Source organism: Alligator mississippiensis, chromosome 4, assembly GCF_030867095.1.
Source record: "Alligator mississippiensis isolate rAllMis1 chromosome 4, rAllMis1, whole genome shotgun sequence".
NCBI lineage: Eukaryota > Metazoa > Chordata > Crocodylia > Alligatoridae > Alligator > Alligator mississippiensis.
The window spans coordinates 95,242,319-95,268,813 of NC_081827.1; the positions used below are offsets into that span (position 1 = coordinate 95,242,319).

Genomic DNA, 26,495 nt, shown 5'->3' on the forward strand with positions numbered 1-26,495 from the left:
TGTGAGAATGGAATCTGCGAGTGTTTGTAATACTGCTGTTATTGTCTCCAGCTTGCAAGTCACCTTGTACGGCAATCCAAACCACCAACATTCAAAATGAAGATTTTTCACTGAGTGTCCACAAAATGAAATAGCTAGAACAGGCACATTTTTGTAAGGTACTGATTCCATCAGTTTCCTTTCTTAATGGCAGTAGCAGAGTAAGAGAGATGCAACTGAAGTAACAAGGTACTTCCACATTGTATCTTTGGCTGTTTTTCCAAATACCGGTGGCAAAAATATTATAGGGTGCATCTACACGTCGTCCTTGGTGACGTAGCAACACACCATGTCGCTGTACATGCTATGGTGAAGTAGCGCTCATGTGGGTCTACAAGTGATTGGCAGCTACATCGCTGTAGTGGTGAGCTCCCCAGTTTAGCACACCACTACAGCAATGTAACGGCAAAATCTAGCCATGTGCTGCACACACGGCGCAGTACAGGCAGTTACTTCCAAAAGGAAGTACTAAAGCACAACGCTGTAGCAACATCATCATATGGCGACATGTAGATGCACCCTTAGCACTCCTGTCCTGTCTGAGAATATACAGTAATGATTGTCAGTGTCCTAAATATGAGGCAATGCAATTCTAGAAAAGAATTCTGGCTTTGAAAGAGCTATCACCACAACAGGCAACATCACCACCGCAACACTGCTTTGAAAGAGATTATCCTATTTTATTTAATGTTCTTGTATGCTTTACAGTAGCATCTATGAATTCCGACTGTGGAGCAGAACCACACCTGTGCTGTACAAACACAAAAAACAGTCTGTCCTGCAAAGAGCTTAAAATGTAAGTATAAAACATAAGATTAAGGGATACAAACTCTTGCTTCTCTATGTCCTGCTGCTCCTGGAATATCTAATCCAGCTATTCTCAACCAGGGTGCTATGATACCCTGGAGTGCGTTGAGATCCTTTCAAGGGTGCTGCAGGGTGGCACACATTGTTACTGCTGTTAGATGTATAAACATGATTCACAAGATAAACCCAGAATTTTCAAATAGGAAGCCACAGTGTCAAAAATATTCTGACCAGTTGTGGCCTTTCTGAGTTCTTTGCTCTATTATTTTTCTGTAGTCAAAAAACGAGTAAAAAGTAAGAGCTTGCATTTTCCACAGGGTGCCTTTATCTAAAACAGTTGAGAGCCACTGACCTAAAAGAATCACAGTCATTTACCAGCTCTTCATCCAACTTTATGCCAGCTAGCTTGTGTACCTATGCATGACACTGCATATGCAGTGTAGACGTACCATTATGTTGTCTTCCTGTTTCCTCCTCCTCCAACTCTTTTCTCCCATCACAGCTGCAGCTCATCTGTGCCCTTCTCACCCTTTTACTTGCTCCAGGGATCCCATATGTATCCCATTTCTTCTCCTTTGTGCTTTTCTTAACCCATCAGTTCCCTTCTTAACCTCCCATTCTTTTCTAATTCATGCTTTAGTCTCTCCCATCTTAAAAAAACCCATTCTTGACTATCTTTGATTTTCTCTCTCATATCCCTCTTCTCTCCTCTGTTTCCCTTCCAAGCTAATTGACTGTATTGTTTACAGTCACTGCCATGTGCTCTTCTCCTTCAGTTCTATCCTAAAATCTATACTATCTGTCGGTCACACAGGTCACTCAAAGAGCTTCCATTCCTTGCATCCCACTGAAGGCACATCCAGCACAGTCTCTAATGAACCCTTCCTAGTCTTGCTAAATTCCAGAATCTACATCTCCCTTGACCTGACAACAGTAGAGTAAAAGCCATGGCCACAATAATGTTTAAGAGCCTGGAGGGCAAACCTTATGAAGAAAGACTAAGGGATCTGGGACTGTTCAGGCTGAGGGGGCCTTGGTGGCCATCTATAAATATGTAAGAGGTGAATATCAGGAGCCAGGAGAAAAACTGTTCACTAGGATGCCCCAGGAGAGGACAAGGAGCAATGGTCATAAACTGTTAGAGGATGGTTTCAGGTTGGATGTAAAGAAGAAGTTCTTTATGGTAAGGGTGACCAGAATCTGGAATAGGCTTCCCAAGGAGGTGGCGAAGTCCTCAAGAGAAGATTGGACAGACACCTTGCCGAGATCTCAGCAGTATTCCGGCCCAGAGCAGGGGAGTTGGACTCAATCTTTCAAGGTCCCTTCCAGCCCTTAATTTCTCTGATTCTAAAGCAAGGGAAGGTATTTCCTGCTTTGCCAGCCCCTGACCACTGAAGTTTGCTTTCCATTATTGATTTGCCCTGAAAAACCAGAATGGTTTAACCTAGTATTACTATTCTACAAAGCCTGCAGCAGTACCCTGCCTCTTCTGCAACCTTCCAGCAATCTACCTTTCCCCATTGCTTTTGTATTAGTGTAACACAGCATGTTACATTATCTCCTGTTAGCCTCTGGCAGGTCCATATAGAAAGTAACATTCTTCTACTGCTGCCAGTTAATTGAGTTAGTCCTTTAATTTACACAGCATGGTTTTGGTCCTGGGTTTGACCTGGGCTGATGACACATGGGGAAGGCAGGTTCACAACACTGGCATCTTTGAGGAGATTGACAAGAGATTCAGAAGCTCCCCACAGAATTTCTGCATTTAAAATGTTAGAAGAGAGCAAGCAGCAAGGAAGAAAGGGAGAATGGACTGACTTGAAATGGTAACAGCTTCAAATACCAGGAATGGAGGCAAAAGAAGAAGGAATGCACATCATGGAGCAGTATCAAGTAAGGATTAAAGAAGAAAAAAAGCAGAATTCAGAGAGATCTCAGGTCAAATGATTTGTCTTTTATTTTTACACATAAATTTGGCATTAACCCAATGGCTTTATACTTCAGTTTGGAATCTCCTAAGCAGTGCAGGGGCCACATTAGCAGGGTGCATTCCCCAGCAGGTTCTCTTTTTGCACTGATCCCAGACCAGTTTGTAAGCAAAAAGGTTGGAATTGGATAATGACATGTGGAGCAGAGACCTTTTACTGCTTAGTGAGGGGGAAATGACCATGCTGAGCGACAAGAATATCAGCTTCACTATTAACTAATAGTCCTTTTGTGCTTGCCATCCCTAGCCACTTTTGAAAGGTCTTAAGGAGAGAAACCTGAAGCAAGCCTGCATACTTATTGCTGATATACAACCATAAATATTACTATAATAAGCTGTTAGTAAAATACAGCACCGAAGGTGTATCAATACTGTGCTAGAACAAAAATTCCTTCAGATGCCTTGTTTATGTAGCAACGCCAGTCTATCAAACTCTGCTTAATAAATAGAAACAAATAGGACTTCAGATGCAGCAAACATATTTTAGTTGCTTTGTTAAGACTAGTTGGATAGCACCTGGCACAAGAGGACCCCTTGGAGGTAAGTGTATTACAAATAATGGATGACAACTATATTTGTGCTCAGGTTAGCAACAAATAAATCTGGTTTACCCTGCCTTGTTTGATAAGCACACCTGTCAAAACTAAGCTGAATTTACAGGGTATAATCTCATCTTATTTACTTCCCTTATCTAAAAAAGCATAAAAAAACTGTAAGAATACTTAGCATTAGTGCATTATTTTAAAAAGCCTATAATTTTAGTCATATAAAGAATAATAAACCTGAAACAGTCCCAATAATCCAAATGGAGCTGGAAAAAACAGTGTGGAGACTCCTTGAATATGGTAATCTAATAACCAGATAGGGGAACTTTACTATAAAATGTAATGTTGTCAGTGTGGTGTTCTTCAATTACCTTTCTTGTATTTCACCATATCTAGGAGAATTTTCCCGCAAGCAATCTCCTGTCTGCTGTCCCCAGTCTACTGAAACAAATTGTATGTTACTCATTGTTCTCTTTTTCTCTGTATAGTCCATCCTCCCATTGCCACATCTAACTGCAGAAAGTAGATGATTAGACTGGATGCCAACTTGAAAGGCCACAGAAGCTCCTCCTATGGTATGGTTTACCTACAATGAGGACCTGATGACTTTCCCAGTGCTGGTCTGATTTTTACAGCTGCTAAGCACTCTTAGCTCCAACTGACTTAACCTAGATTGGTGAGTGCTCAAAACTTCTGAAAATCAGGCCAACATTGTGCCTATCTGATTAGGAATATTCTAAATATCTACACAAAACAATATCCAAGATGCTGCTATTTAGGGTTTCAGTTCAGCACCACGTGGTTGAAAACACCTTCATAGGATGGTATCAAATAGATATTTCAGCCCATTAGAATAAGTTAACAGCACTGCACCAACCCTCTGCTTGTATTCTCTGTGTGAAGCTTACCACCTAAGATAGCGTGATTCAGAATGGCACTAATTTATACAACGTCATCTGGATTTTCTGCTTGATAAACTAGAAACTAATTTACAGCCCAAAGACACTCATCAAAATTTAAGTCACACATAAGTAGATGCTGCAGTCACACCAGTAAATCTCCAGGCCACATCCAACACTCTCGCAAATGATGCAAGTTGTTACATGAATGTGAATGAGGACATGAGGTCAAATGTCACAGTTTGGACTTATTTCGCATTGTGTAATTGTGGAGAACAGCATAATTCATTTATAATGGTGGAATAAGAGGGAAAGCATCTACAGTGCAAAGCATACAGTTAAGCTACAGACACAAGGTGGAAGTCCTGAGGTTCTGTGTATGGACACAGGGCTCTTCTGTTAATCCACCTTATTAGTAAGAATTTGTGACCTGCATAAAAATGCAATGTCATTACTACTTACTTATTGGGCATGGTTAATTCTCCCAGAATGGCTCTGATTCTGCTCAGAATGAAATAGGGGCAGAGATGGAGAACTCTTACTAGAAGTCATACAAACATCTGACTTTAGGAGGGACTGTGCACTCAAGTTATACTCTGTCATTACTATTCAAGATAACCCCAGGACTGGGAGTAAGTTTTTCACTCTGTGGCCTGAAATGTCTTTGTGAAGGGGCTAGGGGAGAACAACGCCTGCTTTTAGATGATCATGTGCACCCCTGCCCTGACACCATCCTATCAACTGCTTTTCTTGCTACAGGTTATATTTGTTCTATGCACCTATTAAAATTTCAGAAAGGTGCATAACAACATACCCTTCCACATTCTGACAAAGTACATCAATGTGTAATCTACACCATTATTTAAAGCAAGATAGATTTCTTCACAAGTATCGATACATACTTAAGTATAAGTGAGCATTAACAAGTGATCAGTTACAGAGAAATTCCTGTGGAGTAATATTGGAAAGCGACAGGATTTCTAAAAATGATTCGGAGATTAACATTCACTACATGGCATACCAGAAAGAATCAGAGCCTCATATCAAGTCCATTCAACTGAAGCATTCTCATTGAATACAATGGCCAGTTAGTTGCACCCTTAAAGACTTGTCATTTACTCCAGACTATCAGTGACACTTCCTAAACTACTAAGGCAGTACATACATTTCATAGGAACAATTGGTTGCAGTTGCCAAAATACTGGCCAAATATTGTCTCAGTCGTGTGGATCCTGCAGAATGCTTTGAAGATCTCAAGATTGGGAATTTAATTGGCTTCTTTTGTTCACTTTTTCTATTGTGAGTGGACAGCCTGGCAGTTAGGTCACTATTGTAACTATCACAATTACAGCATTCCTGTTCTCTACTATAGTTCTTCGTTTGAGGTCTTAAATATGCTGTAATAACCAAACAGTCACTCTCCATTACAAATAGTTATTTTATTGTCATCAAAATTTACAAAAGGTCTTATGTGGTCATGTATATACGCACATCCAAGCATCAGTAAGAGTAATCCTTGGCCAAAATTCCCTTCCACCCACAGTCCACTGAAGTGTTGTGTAGAGTTTTACTGTGTGCCGTTTAGCTGTCGTTATGCCACAAAGGTGGCTGCTTTCAGTGGTGCCCTGTGTTTACAGTTTAGAGATCTTTAAGAATGGAAGGTACTTAATATATGAAGATAAAATAATATTGGCATTTCTAAATTAGTCTATTGCTTCTATTTTCTTAGTCTGTTTTAGAATAACAAACGTTACCTTGTCATAATAGTATCTGAGTGCTCGGCTCAGTTTGTCATAATTCATATTTGTTTTGTTTTTTCTGAGCCCCCACAGCTTAGCCACTTCCTCTGCCTTAAGTAGCTTGAATTCGCCATCATTGGATGTCCAACAGATCAGGTGCTCATGTTTCTGGTCCAGCAACAACTGCAAAAGGAACTGCCACAACGTGATTGCACTCTCCATACCTGTGACAGAGGAGAGAGGTCAGTGTAAAAACTTTGCATGGCACAGACTTAGGCTCTGGTTTTATCTCAACATTAACTTTTCTGTAGGATTAATTTTCCCCAGTTTAGCAAAGGAAAGTGTCAAGTGGTACAAGACCAGGGGTGCTCAACCCCCTGCCCATGGGTCAAATCCAGCTCATAGAGCTCTCCATGGGTCTAGAAATTCTGCTACCAGACTTCCAGACCTGTGGGGAGCCCTGGGCCCCATGCACTCAATCAGGCATCCAATCCCAGCTCATAGGGCCAGGCAGGAGTGGTATCAGGCCCCAGTGCAGAGAGCTAGGAGGGTGCAGTGCCAGGCCCCTGGGATTCAGTCCTGGCACACAGGGGCAGGAAGGGATGACTCCAGGCTTCCAAGGCTCAATCCTGGCTGGAGGGGTGGAAAGAGGTAGCGCTAGGCTCCCAAGGCCCAATCCCAGGACACAGTCGTGGAAGAGATGCAAAATCAGGCTCCCGAGCCTAATCCTGGTGAGCATGGACCAGCTCCAGGCCATTCAACTGGCCTACGGGACCAAAAGCTTGAGCACTACTGTATCATACCATTCAAGCACAAAACTACCAACCCCTCTCCCCCCACCAAAAAAACCCCCAAACAGTCTTATGTCACAATTCTAGTTGTAATATTCTTATTTTTCTCCCCATTATATTTGGGGGTGGGTGATAAACCAGAGTAAAGAATAGGTAAAATAATGTACATTTGGTTCACAAAAACTCAGTTTCCATTTCCAGACCCTTAGCAACCCATCTCTTCCTGCAAAGACCACTCACTCCCTCCCTCCTGCTTCCTTGCACCCTATTGCCCACTTACAGTCCATAAAAATCATCAGAATTAAAAATCATCATTGTCCATTATTCTGACCATGACACACTCTCACCATCTCCCCTATAACTACAACATCCAGTTTAAGTATAGCTTCTCAATGCATGACCATGCTGGCCTTAACACTACATCTGCTCGCCTCTCCACTGGCTGTCCCCATGTAGGTCCCCGCCCAAGGAATGCACTCTAAAACCTGGTAAAGTAGGTTGTTATCCTCCCTCCAGTAAAACCAGTAATTGTGCATGTCTTCACTCAGTAACTGCAAAATTGTATCACTGCAATACCTCTTCTTTCTCCCCTATTCCCTTTCACTGCTATTCTGTCACCTCTTGTTACTTTGTGTCTTAATTTATACTGTTCGTAGTTTCGGCCAGTAACTAAATCATTAATTTGTGAGGTGCTTAAGTTACATTTATTCCACATTTCCACTAATGTCAAAATGATGTATTACTGTATTTTACTGCTTATGTCTGTTTCCTAATCAAATTACATTAATATGTGATGAATATTACAGTTTAAATTAATAAATAAATAAAGATTTTGTCACAAGATGACTTTCTATAAACTTTCAATGCTACTTACAAATAAATGGGCATTAATTAAACATCAGTTACAATGAAATTCCTATGGAGCTGTGCAATTCCTTGCATAGCTACAGAAATTCTAGAAGTGGTTCAAGAGATCAGTGTTCATTTTATTGCAAACAAAAGAATTAAGAGCCCAATCTAATATCCACTGAAGTCACTTGAAAAACCCCAATTTGTAGAAATGGGTTAATCTTCATTATACTTTGGGCATTGTAAAATACCTTCCAGAATGTGACTGAATTGGAATATTTTGTTAGTTGTATAACAGTTGTATATTTTGTTGTTTCCTTTCAGGATTGTAGGCAGAGCTGACATTTAGGACTATACTTTTCAAAAGTGCTGGACTCCCATATTTAAAAGTGATTTAAGCACATCTGAAAAAAACTCCCTCCACCTGCAATTAATATTCCCTAATACTCCCCATACATGTTTCAACTGCTTGCACAATTATTGAAGAACCTGGAACCTTAAAAGAGGCTGTATTGTAATTTAGCATATACAAACCCAAGTTAAGATTCAGGATTGTTAGCACTAAAGGTGAGGCAATTACTACTATCAAAAATTCAGTTTCAATTGATCTTTTAAACTAGAAAATTCATTTTTATTTTTTTTTCTCATTTTCAATCATTTTAAAATGTATCAATGTACAATAGAGTACCTAACAGCTTAGTGCTGGTCATTCTGTCTTTTGAGACTCCAGATGTCTAAATCCAGTAATTAGTTGCTAACCTCAAATCAGAAGAGAAGAACATTTATAACAGTAACTAAATCAATATTTTTTTTAGCCCTTTAATTAAGATCAAGATTTAATTCTGACCTTGTCCTGTGTCTAATCTGGACATGAAAATCCCAGTATTATCAGGTTAACTTGTTTTTTATGGATATCTACTGCTAATCAAATAAAGATTCATTGCCTACATCTGAGTCTAGAAAAGTGGAATTTATCCCAGGAACAAAATGAATAGGGTTAGGTCAGGTTCACTAAGATCCTTGTATCATTTTATAAGATGGGCAGAACATATAATAAATTTAAGGCTCTATATTTCTGTTTGGTTTGTCGGCCACAGGAGGGCGCAAAGCTTCTAACTATTCAGCTATGTGAAACTATCTGCACAAGCTGCTCCTTGGACTCCAGGTTTTCCGCTTTGATCATATTCTTCAGGATATTAAAGAATTAATGCTAGTTTATTTTTACTCATAAACAAACTACTGGATCCCACTTTAAGTACAACTGAATTTTTTAAAATAAAGTTTTAATGATAAACATAAGTCAGTTAATCTGAAGTAAAAAATAATATGTCAGCTGAAGACATTGGAGTACTTAGTTAAAATTTTTAGTGGAAAAGCAAATTGAAATGGGAAGGAACTTGTTTTGTTCAAAATTATTTAAAAACACACTTGGAAAATGGGGTTTGCTAAATTAGTCATAGTTTTCTTTTCCCTGTACACGTTTCATTCTTCCACTGTATTCGGATTTGCAGAATAAATGCAAAAAATAGGAATATATATTCCCAGCTGAGTCATATAATAATTATAAAATCTATGACAGTGCAGAAGTTCATGGGGAGCCGTTCTGATCTTCTGAATAAACCTGTATTTAAGATCATACAGAATACATATTTAAAATTGGCCTATATATATAGGAAATATCAAAGGCACCACATTGACTTACTAAAATAATGTAAAATGTAAGTACAAATCATTTTTTTGTTTTACCGAAGTGTAGGGTGTGAGAAGTTGTGAGACTATAAATAGATATATTGAAAATTATACTGTATATGCTATGAACACCACCATTACAGCAGACATATTTTATTGGCTAAATGAGTACTTATCATTCCATGGTGAAGTATTTATCTAAAACATCATGCTTAACCAGGTAATTCTAATTCTATACATGTATGTACACACACACACACACACACAGTAGCTGGTGAGTCAAAAAGGTTTACTCTATTTTTTCACAGAGAGTGGGTATATAGAATCACATTGCTAAAAAAACAGTATAGCTTAGAGTAGAAATTCAAACACAATAATATGTTACAAAGAAAAGCCTTGCACAATTTCAGTTTATATCTGATGCTTTTTTTAAATGACAAGACATCCAAAATCACTATTTTTCACTCTGGGAAATTAAATAATGCTTAAAATAATTTGTTTTAGTTTTGTAACATAAATCCCCTGGGCCAAGACCTCATAGCTAGAATTTCAGCAGAAGAGATTTAAAAGGGCAAGGGGTTACGAAAACACCAACACAACCTTCACAAGCATGACACAAATCATACTGCTATAAGAGTTCAGAGATGCACTGCACATTTCTTTGCTTCTAAATCTAGATCAGCGGTTCCCAAACTCTGACCGATTGTGCACCACCAATTTAAAACCATACAACCTTAAGTACCACTAGCAAATTTTTGTCATAGGAAGGAATTATAATAAATCTGTTAACACGTACCGCTGACAGCTGGTCTGTGTACCACTGGTGGTACGCGTACCACAGATTGGGAACTGCTGATCTAGACTACATCTTCCTCGGGCATATCAGAGGATAGCTTAATTAGACCATAATTAATTTAGGAGCATGTTCTATGACAGCACTTATCATCTCCACTCAGCCCTTTTGAACAACTTTAGTGGTAACACCTTCAGCTAAGAGTTTCCCAACTCTCCATTATCAGATGCTGTTTTCAGCTGCTCACAACTTTGCCAAAATTAAACTGTTTGGATGGAAATGTCCTACATTAGGTGGCTAACTCAGAATAATTTTTGCAGGGAAAATGATTTGGGCATTTGCAAGAACAATGTTAAGGAAAAATACATGGAGCTGTAGACTGTGGGGAGGAAAGGGGAAGGGCTAGGAGCCAGGAAGAGAATAAGGCAGGAGGAGACAGAAAGAGGAAAGGAGAACTATTTTTGGAGGGTCTGTAACCAGTAGGCATGCTCTGCTGAGAACTTCGAATTTAACCCTTTTTTTCTGAGGCATTGGGCAGGGGTGGCTAACAAGGGTGAAAGAGGGGCAGGCATGGTGGGTGGGGGTTACAAGCAGCAGAGGAGGCATATGGTAGGGGCAACAGATGGCAGGGGGCAAAGGTCTAGCTGTTTGACCCCCTGCCTGCCCACCACCTTCCCCCTCTACTGCCTTCTACCCCACTGCCTGCCACCCTTCCAGTGCTTTCCCCACTGTACCAGTGTGGAGGGAGCAAATTTAAGATGACCCTCCAATAATTAGATTTTGTTCATGAAAAATTATACCAAATTTACATATCGTCCGTATACAGAATCTAGTTATTGGAGGGTTGTCTTAAATCCAAAGTCATCTTGGATTTGGATAAATACAGGAATTAACATTATAAGTAATTAAGACAAAAAAGCCCATTTTGTATGAGAAAAAAATAGAAATGGTAGACAATTTTCCAATTAAAAATGTAGTTTCCACAGTATTAGCTTTCACAAGGACATCTTGATTTTGCCAAAATAATTTCATTTTCTTCCAGAAGAATGTAAATATTTAATTTTGGAATAATTCAACCCAAATTAGAATGTTTCATTTTTCTGAATGGAAGAAAAACATTTAATTTTAGAATTAAATCAATAGAACATAAAAGTATGTTTCCCTATTAGTATGCTGCTTTATGGGAATATTACTTTGGATCCACATAGTTTCAGCAAGGAGAATATCTCCCTATTATGCAATGAGGCCTCTCCTCTAACTGAACTGAGTGATGCTTCATGGAAATCAAATGACTGAGTGCATTAGAGAGGATGTAGTTCAATCAGGGATTACAGCATCCACTGGGCTCCCAACCTGCAACTGCCATGAAGCAATAAATAACTCTTGGAAAATACAGTTTAATATTGGACTAGCTTAAAATAAAACAGGTTGACAAATTCTGAACTGGATAAATGTCACGATACTTTGTTTAGACTGAAAATATTGAAACGCTTTGTTTGAAAAGGACCATATCAGAACATGTTCAGATTTCTCATTCCCCATTATTTTTAATTTTCAACTTTTAATCGCAATTTGGGATGAAAACAAATGTTAGGATGCTGACATTTTCCAGGGGATGGGACACTCCAAATTTCATTCAACTCTATTAATATTTAATTAACATTCAAGATATTAATTCTATACTCAATATAAGGTTTGGAAGGTGTGCTGTAAACACAGAGACTACATACTGAATGATGGAAATAAAAGAAAAATTAATATCCACTCATCCAAGGAGTAACATCCAACCTAAGATCCAACCTAGACTAAGACAAAGATCCCACAGAAAAATTAAAAAGCAGCCAAGCTATTAAAATGCTACATCATCATAATATATATACCAAAGGAGGAAGAAATTAAGTTTGTACAAGTAACTTTTATTCTGGCTTTTCCTAACTTCTAAGTGTTCCACCTTCCAATCTTAACATTCTTTAATTAGAGGGAATTTTATACAAATTATACGACAGACTTCGACAACAATGTGTTATCTAATTTCTTACACTGACAGGAAATGAGCTGAACAGTCTAAAATATTTCCCTCATCTCCACTAATATAAACAATTACTGTTATAATAAATGCTAAAAATTATACTTGGAAACACAGTATTACATGGGAAAGGAATCATGTAAGCCACTTCTCTCACAACTGTAACAATGTGCAGATTAAGATCTCAGCTGCACCAACCAATGTCCATTCTTCTTCCATTCAAACATGCTACTCCATACCAGGGGCTCACAATAGTATAAGTAAAAGAGACATGAGAAGTAGCAGTGCCCTAGGATCCACAATTGAGGTTCAACATCAACATTTTCCTCCCTCTGTTAGAGTTCAGGTGCTAATAATATGTGACAGCAAATGGGAGCATAGGACTTCATTAATAGAGGCATAATTAGCAATTTTGGGAAGTCCGGTGGGGTGGGTAGGAATGCCCTCTAAATTGGTGCTAACCTTACTCGCCACACCCTAGTTAGACTACTATTTGTTATTCTAATCTAGATACTATTAATGGTGTCCATTCCTAAAAATAAAACAGCAATGGCAATTACTATTTGCATGCACACGCACACTGTTGCTTTATATTGCTGTGGTTCATTGAGGATAATTTGTATGAATCTCTAGACAAAAAATGTAAGTAAATTGATAGGCTTAACCTGAGGGTAGGGGAAACCATCCTAAATCCAGGAAGTTCAGAGTTGAGGTTAAGCTGAACAGAAGCCTTATCTTTGCTTAAATGGTTATGATGAACTGGGAAGCTGGAAGCAGAATACTCTGGAGATACTATGATCTGTGAGAGGCCTTGGGACAGGGAGAACTAGACCTGGGAGGCAGGATGCAGGAAAGTAGTTCCTGTGGCGTCCAGGAGTTCTGCAATAGTCTTTGGTTTCCCAGGTAATATTCCTAACTCTGCCCCACTCCAAAATTTTTTCTGTTCCTTCAAATTCCACACCTTCTTCCCTCCTCTCTGAGGCTTCTGCCTCAAAGGCCTTGCTAAAGTCTTAGGGAGTGCTACAAACCTTACCAAGAACTCGTGTAAGCTTTAAAGTCTTTGGACAGGGTTTCTGCATATTCATTATGACTAAGAAACCTCCTCTTGATTTTAGAAAGCCCACAGAGGTAAACCTGAGATTAAGAACAGTAATCAAGGTGTGGAACCTGGGGGAACAGAGAAATTGTCTGGAAAGCTCCACAGTCTGTATAATTTGCTGGAAATCAGTTAAATCTGCAAAGTTTAGGAGGCAGTCACAGGCATTCTCAGCTAGCAGTAGCCCTGGAAAGCTGGAATTCCTGGTGACGATCAAATATGCACATGAAAAGGATTAGAGCAGAGGCCTGGCCAGAGCAGAAAAATCAATTTCACTAAATATATTAAGAAATGACCAAATAATTCCTTTTGTAACAAAGACGGCTGCAAAAAGATACAACTACGTCACACATGTGCCCCACGACCATGCATGCACGTGCATGTGTATCTTTTACAGGAAAAGTACTTGTTTTGCAGACACTTAACATTTGTCTTTAACCAGATGTCTGTTTTCTTTTCCACCAATCTAGAAACCTGTGTGTATTTTTTGCGCGTTCGTTTACTGTCTTTGTATCCTAAGTCTGGCTAACAGCACGTTTCTCTGAGCAAAATGACGTTGTGTATTGTTAGGTTTTCATTCACACTAGCATTCAGCTTCCTCTATTTCTGCAGGTTGCAGGCAGGAAACTGGAAAATGGGCCACAGGAAACCTGGCCTCCTACATCTGTCCCAGTTTGAAATCGCAGCTCTGGTTTTATTTTGCTAAATGTCTCAGGTTTGTTTTAACCCTTGAGATGACTACTTCATTCACTTATAAAACAACATTAAAGTTCATTATTTTGGTGATATTTATTTTCTAAATTGTTACTGATTGCAAGAAATAATGAGAAATTTGAATGGATATCACTAATTTTTTTTAATAGAATAATGTTGAGAAGACAGCAGATCATTTTGCAAGTTGGAAAGGAATGCATTTTTCACTGAAATAACCAGAATCATTCAATGTATTGCAAAACTACTCAAGGCTTGAAGTAAACTAATATGGAGAAAAGTATGTACAGATGTCATATCTAGCTGTTTCAGCATATCTCTGTATTTTAACATAGTTCTATGGTGCATATATTTATGGAAAGTTCAACTTTCAAATGTCCTGCTTGTGCCATTTTTTTTCTTCTTTATTATGTAATTCCAAACCTAAGACAAGACACACACACTTTGTAAAGAGAAGAAATTAATGTTAGTATTCTCAAGATCAACATTTTGGGGTGCATTTGTTTTACAGTTGATGCCCAAAGTAAACTTGAGATGATTTTGATTTTAGATAGAACTCATTTCTAGATGTGACGGGGGGGGGGCCTCCCAGGGCCGAACTCTGTGGCCCGCCCGCCTGTCACCGTGACAGCAGGCCTACTCAGGGCCGAGCTCTTCATGACCCGCCCACCTGTCTCTGGGCAACCGCCCGCTCATCTCGCCCGCCACGCCTTTGATGATAATCTGTTCAATTATGATGATAATTAAGTGGGAGACTGCCCTGATGCCCAGGGGCGCTCTGCGGCTCCGACCTCCCCTAATACCGCAGCCCAAGCCTCGCAGATGGCATCATGGTGTTCTTCCTCACCGGCCCCCGCCCTGGGCCCCAAAATCTTCTGTGCAAGACCCCCCTATGGTCTTCTCTACTCAGGCGGCCACTCCGCCGCCAACTGGGCTACCTCACCCACCCGAAGCCTTGTTCCCCTCTCGGGTGTGGTTCCCCCGGAACCTTCGGCTACCTAGCCCTGGCCCACCTCAAGGCCAGGCGGGACCCCAGGCCCCCGGCTCTTGGGCATCCCTCGCGGTGGGCCCCCGGCCCTTTTGACCCTCACTGGTCCTGGCCCCAGCATGGGCCAGTCGAGGGGACTCTCCCCTTCAGGCTGGGTCTCTCTAGCCACTCTCTACTCCTCGGGCCTCACCGTGCCACTACTCCCTTCCTCCTAGGAGCAACCGCGGCACCTCGCCCACCTTACTCCCACTCTCGGGGTCCGCCCTCTCTGGGCCCCTCACACACACGGACCCTCTCGGCCCTCATCCAACTCAGGGGTCACCCACCCGGTGGTGGTGGGAGCTAGGGGTTAAGGCGCCCCAACCCGCCTTTCACTGGGGTGATCACTGGCCTGGCATTTCCTGGGGGCTCCCGCGCCACTGAGAGCCCCACCAGACCACCCACTCCCGGCAGGGTGCAGTTTCAGGTCATGCCCAGGACCAGGAGCCTCCTACCATCCCCTTGCAGCTCCCCCTTACCTCCGGTTCATTCACAGCAGCCCTAAGGCCAGGCAATGTTGCTGCCTGCCCTCCTGCAGCCAAACTGCCTGGTTTATATAGGCCCCAAAATGGCTGCCCTAATCAGGCACCTGGAGGCTGCCAGCTCCAGGCCCTTAAAGTGGCAGGAGCACCCTGTGCTCCGCCACACTCCTCCCCTCCTTAAATCACCGCCCCCTCTCTGGGGCCTCTCATCACCACCCCCTCACACTGGGGCTCCCCATATTCGAGCCTCTGGTCTTATAGGCCCCACGCACTACCGACCTCCCAACTGGGCTCACCGTCCTGCTCTCTCCCTTCCCGAAGCTATCTTCCCCTCTCGGGTGTGGTTCCCCCGGAACCTTCGGCCTCTTGCCCTGGCCCACCTCAAGGCCAGTCGGGACCCCAGGCCCCCGGCTCTTGGGCGTCCCTCGCGGTGGGCGCCTGGCCCTTTTGACCAACCTGGTCCTGGCCCCAGCATGGGCCAGTCGAGGGTACTCTCCCCTTTGGGCTGCTACCACAGGACCCAGCCCCCTCAAGGCCTATCAATGTGCCGGCCTTTCACCAGGCTCGATGTACCGCCCCTCTCGGGCTCCTCATCGGTGGCCCCCTTCCCACCAGGGCCTCTTACCACCACCCCCTCGCACCGGGGCTACGCAACCCACTGGTTGCAAGTGGCAGGAGCACCCTGTGCTCCGCCACACTCCTCCCCTCCTTAAATCACCGCCCCCTCTCTGGGGCCTCTCATCCCCGCCCCCTCACACCGGGGCTACGCAACCCACTGGTTGCAAGTGGCAGGAGCACCCTGTGCTCCGCCACACTAGAATAATCAGTAAAATTATTATGGCTACATTTTCCTCTTGATATTGGTCTGTGTAACAACTGATTTACTCTGCTAGCTTTAAAGACGGTAGCCAATACTATTCAAATGCCTACAAAAGAACATTTTTCAATAGCAAGGCAAAAGTCTGAGTCAGTCTTCAAATTATATTTCTCAACAGAGATGTTTCAAGGATGATAAATAGGATGTGGTTGGTGAAAAGTTAGCAATTCAGCCAAAATGGTTGTCAAATATTCAGCAAAGGAGATTTTACTACTAATTGAATTGCCCTTGAAAAAAGTTTGCAACTGTGTAAATACCCATGTATTAGTTTGATGCAGAACTTCCATTACTAAATGTCAATAAATCTAAGAAATGCTGCAGTAAGTTCCCACACCAATTTAGGGATTTAATACATGATAAAGTGTGTTGGTAATTTTTCCGTATCCAGCAACTGTAACATTTCCTGTCAGACCATCCTCAGAGTTTTCTATTGTGTTGAAACTGCAAAAACTTTCTAAATCAGGACTTCCTCCTATTATATTTTAGAGGCGTCTTTCTGGGAAATGCAGATTCAAGTCAAAAGGTAGGAATTCCTGCAGCACCACCCAGTGGAAACATTAGAAAAAGTTGAAGACGGCCCCCCACATAGAAGTTCTAAGATGGTTTAAAAGAACAGTAATATTACCATACATGAAAGATGTTTAAGAATGCCTGCTCTGCTTGGCCACATTACAGCAGTTAAATATGCTAGACCACTTGTGTGGAATCAAATCTTAACTCTTACTTTTTGTGATCCTTTAAAAGTAATTTTCCCCAAATGAGTGTTTTTCCTCCAAATAGACAGGGATTAAACCAACAGAACATGAACAACATAGACAACAGCAATACAAAATTACATTTTAAATGGCAAAAAGAATGTATTAATTAAGAGAGAAGTGTTCATATACAGGGCCAACAGCAGTTCCAAAGGAAAAACACTATCTTCAATAGGGCTTTGCTTAAAAAAGAAAGAATGGATTGATGCAGGTGCAGAGGGGAGGAATTCCACAACCTACAAATGAATGTGGTGAAGGACTGGTCCCTTCCAAAAACTGAGGGATGATGCCAGAACTTTTAAACTGTGAGGGGGTCTCAAAAGGATGAGGATCAAGAAGTTCCCTTAACAAGAATGCAATCTAAAATGCTTATCAGTAGTGCATGTGGCTAGTTGCCTTCCTGCTAAGGATTTTGTTTAAACAACTATTTCTATGGCTAGCCATAAACAGAAGTACATAAATCTATAATGGTTCCAAAATTTCACCTTGGGATATTTCCTTCATCTACTCATGTGGTGTACATCTGTGGCATCCTGGCAATGCACCCAGCTTCAGTCTGAGGGACTTCCAGGTTCAAAGCCAATACTGTAGCTTTATTAGGTACATATGCATTTCTTTGTTACATTTTTGTCTGTCAGTGGGACACAGTTATAATTACATTGCCACTTTATATTAAATCTGTTGTGGTCCTCTTTCTTCAAATTTGAAGAAAATAAAGTAGTAAATGTTGAAGGCATAGCAGTTTAAGAGCAATATCCAGGTATTTGTAGGAACAGTTATTTTTAAGAAATTTACTTAACATATGGAATGATGATTACTCCAAAAAATACTTTTCTACTATTGTTCCTATTCTTTGCCTACTGTTTAAAGCTTCCAATTTTGTGACAAAGCAATGAAACAGAACTTTAATATCTAACACTGATGGCTATAAAGAGGAAATGAATGCTTAATGAGTGCATCAATACTATCAGTACATCATTATTCCTTCTTACATGTTTACATTTTAGAATCTTTAAATAAATCTTCCAGTTTTAACTGATTTTTCCTTTAGGTAAATGAACAGGGTTTTTTTTCCTGGAATGGAAAGGATATGGCCAAAATTAAGAGCAATGTAATTCCAGTAGTTTAGCTTTGGCTCAGATGAAAGTGGCTGGCAACTTCAGTGGGACTTGAAACATAGCAAGCTGATGGCAACTTATGCTGGCAGACTGAGCTGAATTTTCAGAATTTGTTGGATTAGGAAAGATGAGTCATAAAATTATAAAGTAATGTAGGCAGTTTACCTGTGTGCTCTCACGTCGCAACACGATTCAGTCGATTAGACTAAAAACTACCATTTATTGAATTTTGCCATATAATCTACAGACACACACTGATATTTCCAGACACAGAGTCCAATAAAAGGAGCCAGTGTTCCATTGAGAGATATTATAAACTAAACCTCTATGGTTACACGGGCGAATGGTTACTCAGACAAGTAGTACAGATCACAGTTGTTGACATCCTGTGAGTAACTGTTCAACAAGTAATGGGTTCTCAATGTGGCCCCAAATTAAGACTCATTAGCATGTACTCATATATCTCAAATTCTAGGAACAAAGGTTTCTTCCTCCTTTTCTCAAATACAGCACTGATTTTAAAAAGTTGAGGTATGGATTATCTAAATTCTGGTTTACCCTAATGTTATGATTTGACCTAATGAAAAAAGCTGCCACTCAGGTTGCAGCCTCTGGCATTTTTCACAAAAGACAAATAGGTTTTGCCCAGCATGCTTCTTCTGGCAAAAGTTAAAATAGCTATAGGGTTATAGTTTGTGGTCTGAGGTGCTATTTCAACAAACAAAATAGTTGGTCATTATCCTCCTGTTTGATCATATCTTGTATACTTAAACCATTTCCCATGACTGCTGCAAACTACAAAGAAGACAGAGGGAGGGAGATGATACAATTAATTGCTGCAAACATTACTGTAGAAAAAGAGTTTGGGTCACATAGCTTTAGAAATAATATTGATTCACCAGCTTGTTTATTAAGGTCTCAAGTGTCTGCCCAGGACACCTAACAGTTATCATTACTCTGTGAACTAAAAAGAGGATAAAGTGTTGTTCTAGGTTACTCTCTTCAAATAAAATCTACAGACAATGTCACTTGTCCTCAAGTTTTGCCAAGCTGCATAACCACCTTTATGCCCCTCTCATCTTGGGCATGCCTAGGGATCAGTTTAGCCAATTCTACACGGTAAAGCAGTGTTCATGCTGGTCTAATTTGCAGCCACTTACAATGGCCTCCGTGGAGCATTTCAGCACCTAGAGAATGCTGGAGTAGAGCTGTGGAAATCACACTTTCTGCCGGCCCTACTTCAGTCAAGACTGCTTCTCAGCTGACCATGCAGGACAACTGAGTCAGCTCTGAGTTATCAAGTAACAATAAGACAACTTCAGAAGACTGCACAAAGACTGAGGTCTTGCCCTATTATCTGAAAGCTAAGCCCAGATTCTGATCTCAGTTACTCCGCTGTGTAATTTGGAACAGTTTCTCTAAAGTCAATGGATTTTCTCTTCATTTCATGAACATATCTGAGATCAAAATCTGCTCCTAGTTTCTGAATACTAGTCTGATTGATTCTTCTATGAATTGCTGGGGAAAGGTAGTAGTGGTACTAGGACAAACTTGTTTCTATGTCTATACTATGTCTAGTACAATAGGAACATTGCTGAGTACCATTGATATATATCTATATCTATATATCTATATAGATATAATCAGCACCATTCTCAGAAAGCTCAGACTGAAATTCATAGATTCATAGATGTTAGGGTCGGAAGGGACCTCAATAGATCATCGAGTCCGACTCCCTGCATAGGCAGGAAAGAGTGCTGGGTCTAGATGACCCCAGCTAGATGGTTATCTAACTTAAAATGTACTTGACCAACTACTAACAAACTGATGATAGAGAGAGATCTGGAGATATTACAGTGAGAGGCTGTCACCAAAACAGTTAAGAGAAATATACGTTGTAATGGTACATCTGGAAAACAGATTTCTATCAGTCGTGGTACAAAGCTAGGATAAAATTTACAACAGGATAGACTTACATTATTCAAATACGTGAAGTATATTTCTTATTGTACAAATATAAAATACTGCCTTTTAAATAAGTTTTTATTTTTTGCCAGTATTTTCAAGAAAAACTCCAGCTGGCATTTGGTATTTGACAAGAAGCTAGAGCACTCTTGTGTCATTTAATACTAATTACTAAGTGACTTTTAAGACTGAAAATCATAAGTGAGGTTGGGAAGATTATGAAAATGTTTCAAAGTATTTATATTAACAATAGTTGAAACTATAGAGCAAAATCAAGCTAAGGAAAAATTAGATCTTTAAAGTATTTTGAATGCTGGTAGGAAACACTGAAGAGTTTTAGTAGGGATGCATGGAATATTCTCTGTTCTTACCAAGTTTATTTTAGAGTCATGATATTAATAAACCCTACCTAAGATGTCAGGATAAAAATAAGGTAGATGCATTCTAAAAATCCAAAGAAATTAGTTAGTATTATTTATATAGTAATATTAGATCAGAATTAAAGAGAATAAGTTAATAGCAATATATGTACTGAACTTGTATTTGGAACAATGTCAAAGTAGGCTGTAAAGCTGCTCTATATGGGAGCCCCGAATAGGAAAAATACATAGGGCCAGAAAGGTTGCAAGTGATTCAGTTCAATGAGACAGAATTTTGGAAGCCCATGAAGAGGACCACCAAATCATGCACCCTATAAGTAGGGGTCTACCCAACTCGAGGAGGCAGTCAATTTGAGGAGGCCCGTTTTGCAGGCCGATCGCAGGGTTGGCCACCATTTTTGAAGGCTTATTGTGCTGGGGCCCCCTCATGCTTCTGGCCGAGGGGCCCCAGTGGCCCTGCCCCCTGCTGCTGATTGATGGAGAGGGCTGTCCACCACACAGCCCCACCCCTCACCGCTGACTGGCTGAGAGGGCTGTCTGCCATGCAGCCCCAGCCCTTGCCACTGAGGGGAGCGGGGCCACACAACAGGCAGCCCTCTCAGCCAATCAGCTGCAAAGTGTGGGGGGGGGGGGCGGGCAGCAGCCACCTGGTCTGCTCACCTTCATTCTGAAAGCACCCTTCATGCTATGCTGCATAGCCAGGACTGCTGGCTCCCACTGAAAAGCCAGCATTTTATTTTTAGTAAATTTTTTTCCCAAGCGGATTTCATGGAGATCGCCCAATTTCACAATTTCCTTTAAATCTGCAAAATTGTAATTTGAGTAGGTTCCTACTATAAGGCCTGTCTGTACCTTGTGACAGCAATATTTCAGGGCAAGACCATGACAGAACCGAGACCAGATCCTGGTCTGGATCAGTGGCAGGACACAGAAGTGGATAGAGATGCTCTAAATGTAGGATGCACCAGGGGCCTAATTTAGCAAAGGACTTAATGAAGTGCTGAAAGCCTGTGAATAGTCCTGTTACATTAGGAGCACATCTACATGAGACACTTTACTGAGCCGCAGACTAATTTGCTGCACAGTAAAGTATCACCGTCTATACATGTGTGGCAATTAGGGTGCAGTAGACTAATGTACTGTGCTGCCAGATAGTCCCATCAGATATAAGTGGTATCTGGCAGTGCAGTAAATTACTGCGCTAAAACCATGTGCAGATGGTGACATTGGGATTACTTTACTCCAGCTCAAATTAAGCCAGAGTATATTCAGTCACATGAATTGCATGTGTAGACATGCCCTAGCAGGAATAATTACATGCTGAAAATTAAGTGAGCACTTAAGTGCTTGACAGAGTCAGAGATTAGTTGCACAGCAATTTGTGGCCTGCAATAGGATTCCTTCTCCCACATCTTCAGCAGACCCTGAGCCATATCAATCCATCCATGTTTAGCATGTGGCAGCATGGAAATCCTTAATTAACTCTTTTCCATGTGGTTTCCACTGCTTAAAAGTGCACAGATGCCATTCTGTAGATATGTTGGGAGAAAGCAGACTGCAGCAGCATCCTGAGAGCAAATGGGCCAAAAGTAAAGGTGGTATTAACAGGCATGATGCTATAGCAGTCCATAAAAATTACTTCTAGGGAGTTTAACTTGGTTGTGTTCAAGTAAACTTGGCCCACTGTGGTAGATGTACATAAATTATGTTTAAAATGTGCAGTATATAAGAGGCTGAGAGATACTGGCCATCTCAAAGTAATGGAACAGACCACCAATTAGGATAGGCTTCAGCACACCATTCTAATTTTAAAATAAAAACTTTACCAGAAGGACATACATGGGTATGCACTCATGGGTATTCATTTATACTGAATTAACCAGTATTTATGGGGTCAGTGATACAATCGTATTCATTTCTTGTTGATGGGCTTTTTGTTTCTATGTTGCACTTAGAAATGCAATGCAGTATTTTCTGAAAACAATTTTCAACTAAAAACTACTCTTACAAGTAAATCCTTAAAAAACTTGACTTCTGGTGTAGTTGCCATTAAATATAACTATCCAAATATAACCATTTAAGTAATGCTGTAAGAAGGCAGCTGTGAAGTGAAGAATGTGTTTTCTTTTCAGAAAGTGCGTGTACAAGGTATTCTGCATGTTTCATCTGGTTTTTTTTGCATACATTTAGCATTTTATTTTGATGTGTAGTGAGCTGGACTTCCTGTTACTACATCTTGAAATTCTGCTGTAAATTATGACTAATTCTTAAATCATACATAATTCAACAAAATAGTTCAACATGAGAACAGATATATTCAGTCCTTCAAGAGCTTTCAACAGTCTCCAGAATATTAGTTGATTCATTTAGCAAGCCACAGACCAAGTAAACATCTGTCTCATGATTCAGGACTATAAGATTCCCTATTGTGGAAAATGTTGAGGAAAAAAATCCACACAACAAACCAGCAGTTAGATTTTCAGCACAGCATGCTTTTAAAATCGCACAAGCAACAGCCTGTTAATATTCAGACAGAATATAGACTTGGACTAAGAGCACCAGAGGAAGGCTCTTGATGTGTGTGATCAGTCCAAATTTATTTTGTTTTTTTTAATTGCCATTGTACTAATTGATGATCGTGGGAGGGGTAGAAAGTTTTTAATAATTACACTTTTTGGAGGTAACAAGTTTTACAGATAACTGTACATTGGGCCTCCTCTAACAAATACCACAATCCCAGTTTTTTTAGACAAGTCTTATATTTTAGGCTGCTTTTTAGTCTCCTGAAACTGATAGGGCATCATGGCAAATGCATGTCCCAAAAACTAAGACTCCGCACCCATATTGTTCATGCATCTTGCATCACTTGGCTTCCCTATGCATCATACGTCACATGGGTGCTTATAGTGCTCCATAAAACTGGAGGTTCCATACATCTGTCAATCAAATTAATGCTTTTGTTCTGTAATGATTCTGTTACAACACAAAACATTTAAATTGTGTTGTACTTCAGTGTCTGTCACGTTGAATGTGTTGATCCTTATTACCCTCCTATAACCATGCCTCTGTCATATGTTTCCCAGGTTAGCACTTTCCAAAGATGGCAGTACAGAGAGGGTACAGCTGACACAATCAGATCAAGTGGATAAAAAGAGAGAAACCTCCAATCTTTGGAGTGAAGCGCTTAGTCTATTTTAAATACCATCAAGTGACTAGAGAAAAAAGAATGATTATGAATTGGTAAGTAGTATGTTACTTTAAGGTGTGAAAGGGAAATGGATGTTGTCTCAAGATAAAAGGATATGAAAAAGTAAAAGTCCATGTGTGCTGTGTTTTTCAACCTATTAATAAGAAGGTTGCATATTTTTAAGTTTCTATTTTTGTGTCAGTTTAATACCTGTAAGTGACTGGATTCTGTGATATCAAAAGAGTACATGATTTCTACAGGATGCAAGTTTTTTCTTTACCTTGTACAACTCATGGAACTGTCTCTATTTATAGATATAATGAGAAGAAAATAAAATGCATGCAACTTTGACACTATGTTAGGCTAATATCAACAGCATTAAGTAACTATTGATTTTTTTTTCTCAAATGTTTTAAATTTATAATCAAAAGATTTAAGGCATGCAGTAATCTTTATAATACAAGCAAACATTTTAAAGACATTTTGTAATTTAGGGGGGTATCACATCATTCAAGAGTTGAAGAAAATAAAATGTGACCTTTTTCTCATACTGCTTGAGTGGATGAATACTATTTGAACATACTTATGGATTGTCTTTTATTGAATCTTTCAAGTGTCTAGAACATACAAATGATGTATGTAAAATAGCAATATATCATTATGTATGAGGCTATCAAGATGGTTTTACTTATTCTGAATTAAAATTTATATAGTGCACATATATTCTACATATGTGTAGCCTGTAGTGATTCAACAGATGTGATTTTGGAATTCCAATAATAGTTAATGTAATAGGTAAATTATAAAGTGCACATTTCACACAGAGGTAATGGTTAGTATTAGCTATCATTGTGCACGTTACATGAAGTATAGCTTGATCTTTTTAGTTAATGCCCAACACATTTGGGGACATTTCACATTTGTCTTTTGAAAAGTTGTGTTTTTATAGAAGGGCAAACTCTCTGAAGAGGAAAATAACTTTTACTGCCTAAAAATCATGTCTGATGGAAGATCAGTGATCAGGTATTTTCTGTATTTGATGCATTGTTTCTAAAGCTTTGTATTCCCATACATAAAATAATCTGGCTCTAGTGGGTACTAAACCACCATAAAGTTGCTTCATAAGGTAGCATGAATCAAAAAAAGGCTCAGGGGTGATCTGATGGCCACCTACAAGTTTATCAGGGGTGACCACCAGTATCTGGGGGAACATTTGTTCACCAGAGCGCCCCAAGGGATGACGAGGTCGAATGGTCACAAACTACTACAAGATCGTTTCAGGCTGGACATAAGGAAGAATTTCTTTACTGTCCGAGCCCCCAAGGTCTGGAACAGCCTGCCACCGGAGGTCGTTCAAGCGCCTTCATTGAACACCTTCAAGATGAAACTGGATGCTTATCTTGCTGGGATCCTATGACCCCAGCTGACTTCCTGCCCTTTGGGCGGGGGGCTGGACTCGATGATCTTCCGAGGTCCCTTCCAGCCCTAATGTCTATAAAATCTATGACATCTATGAAAAACATTTCTGTACTGAAAAAATTAACAGAATAAACACAGAAAATAAAGGAAGTGGTATAGATCATCTCAAAAAGATGTGCAATACAGTTATGAATTCTGACATTCAAGACATTCCTTGCCTTTTGCATGGGATTTACTAACTAAAGGATGTCAAATGAGAAAACTTGTAATTACCACATGTATATTATAACCCATCAGTTTTCTCTCTCTCGCACTGCACAATATTTGGTCAATGGTTTGGGATACTTCTTAAAAGTCAGAAAACACTTGTATGGCAAGACATGTTCTTTGTCTCCTTCACGCTCCCTTTGTATAACCTGCTACTTGCAATTATAGTGTAACCTAAGCTTTTTGGACCTTGGAGAATATCTTTCTGCCTATGCAGTGTGGTCCCCATTCTGAATAGCACCTTTTTCTCATGGCCTCTATAATAAGAATAATAGTGATGGTGCTAATGTCATTACCCAAGTCACACAGGCTGAAAGGCACATGCATGGATTAAATACCATTTGTAAATTAATGATATAAAAGGACAATACTACACATTGCCATATAGCACCCCCCCCCCCCCCCGTGCTATGTTAATGCACCTACCACCACAGTGTTGTGGCAGGTAAGAGTGCCATTTTGACCGAAAACCAATCTTACAATTGCATATGATCCCGAGAGTCATCTGGGGCACATCTAGTCCAGTGCAACCTCTGGAATATCCCCTTGGAAAACTACTTATGTCTAAATTACATTCGAGCTTAAATCTCTGAAACCAATGATGACTTTGCAACACATTAGATAAATTAAACCTTCAGTTTGGAAATTCAGTTGAAAGCGTTGCCCCCCTTCCAGCCCCAAAGTCGAAGCCTTCACAACAGACAAGATGCTGCGTGGTACAGACACCCCTTAGCCCCACACCCCCAAGCCAATAAAGATGTAACTTGTCTCCCTTTCAACTGCCCTGGTAGAAAGGCTGACGGGGCTTCACAAAACCCTCCTGTGTTAGGGAACGGAAACTCCTAATGAGATTAGTTGGTGTGTGTGCAGACATTGCTTAGCCATGACTAAATGGGCTCTCTTCCTGCAGCCAGTGGAAAATTCAGGGAACTTTTTCCCCCTGCAGCATCAGAGTCTCTCTAAACCTTCAGCAAAGCCAGATCCAAAAACAACTCTCCACTTTCTTTCCCTTTCTCTGTCTCCCTCTCTCCTTTTCATCAGCCAAAA

At 40.3% G+C, this 26,495-nt stretch overlaps 1 protein-coding gene across 1 annotated transcript in view; it reads right to left on the reverse strand.

Moving 5' to 3' along the window:
- ELK3 (ETS transcription factor ELK3) overlaps window positions 1–26,495 on the reverse strand; it is a 53,685-nt gene that overhangs the window by 25,903 nt on the left and 1,287 nt on the right. The window contains exon 2 of the mRNA XM_006275445.4: window positions 6,032–6,240. Coding sequence (XP_006275507.1) covers window positions 6,032–6,238 — 207 coding nt within the window. The 5' untranslated portion in view covers window positions 6,239–6,240. The remainder of the gene's footprint in view (window positions 1–6,031; window positions 6,241–26,495) is intronic.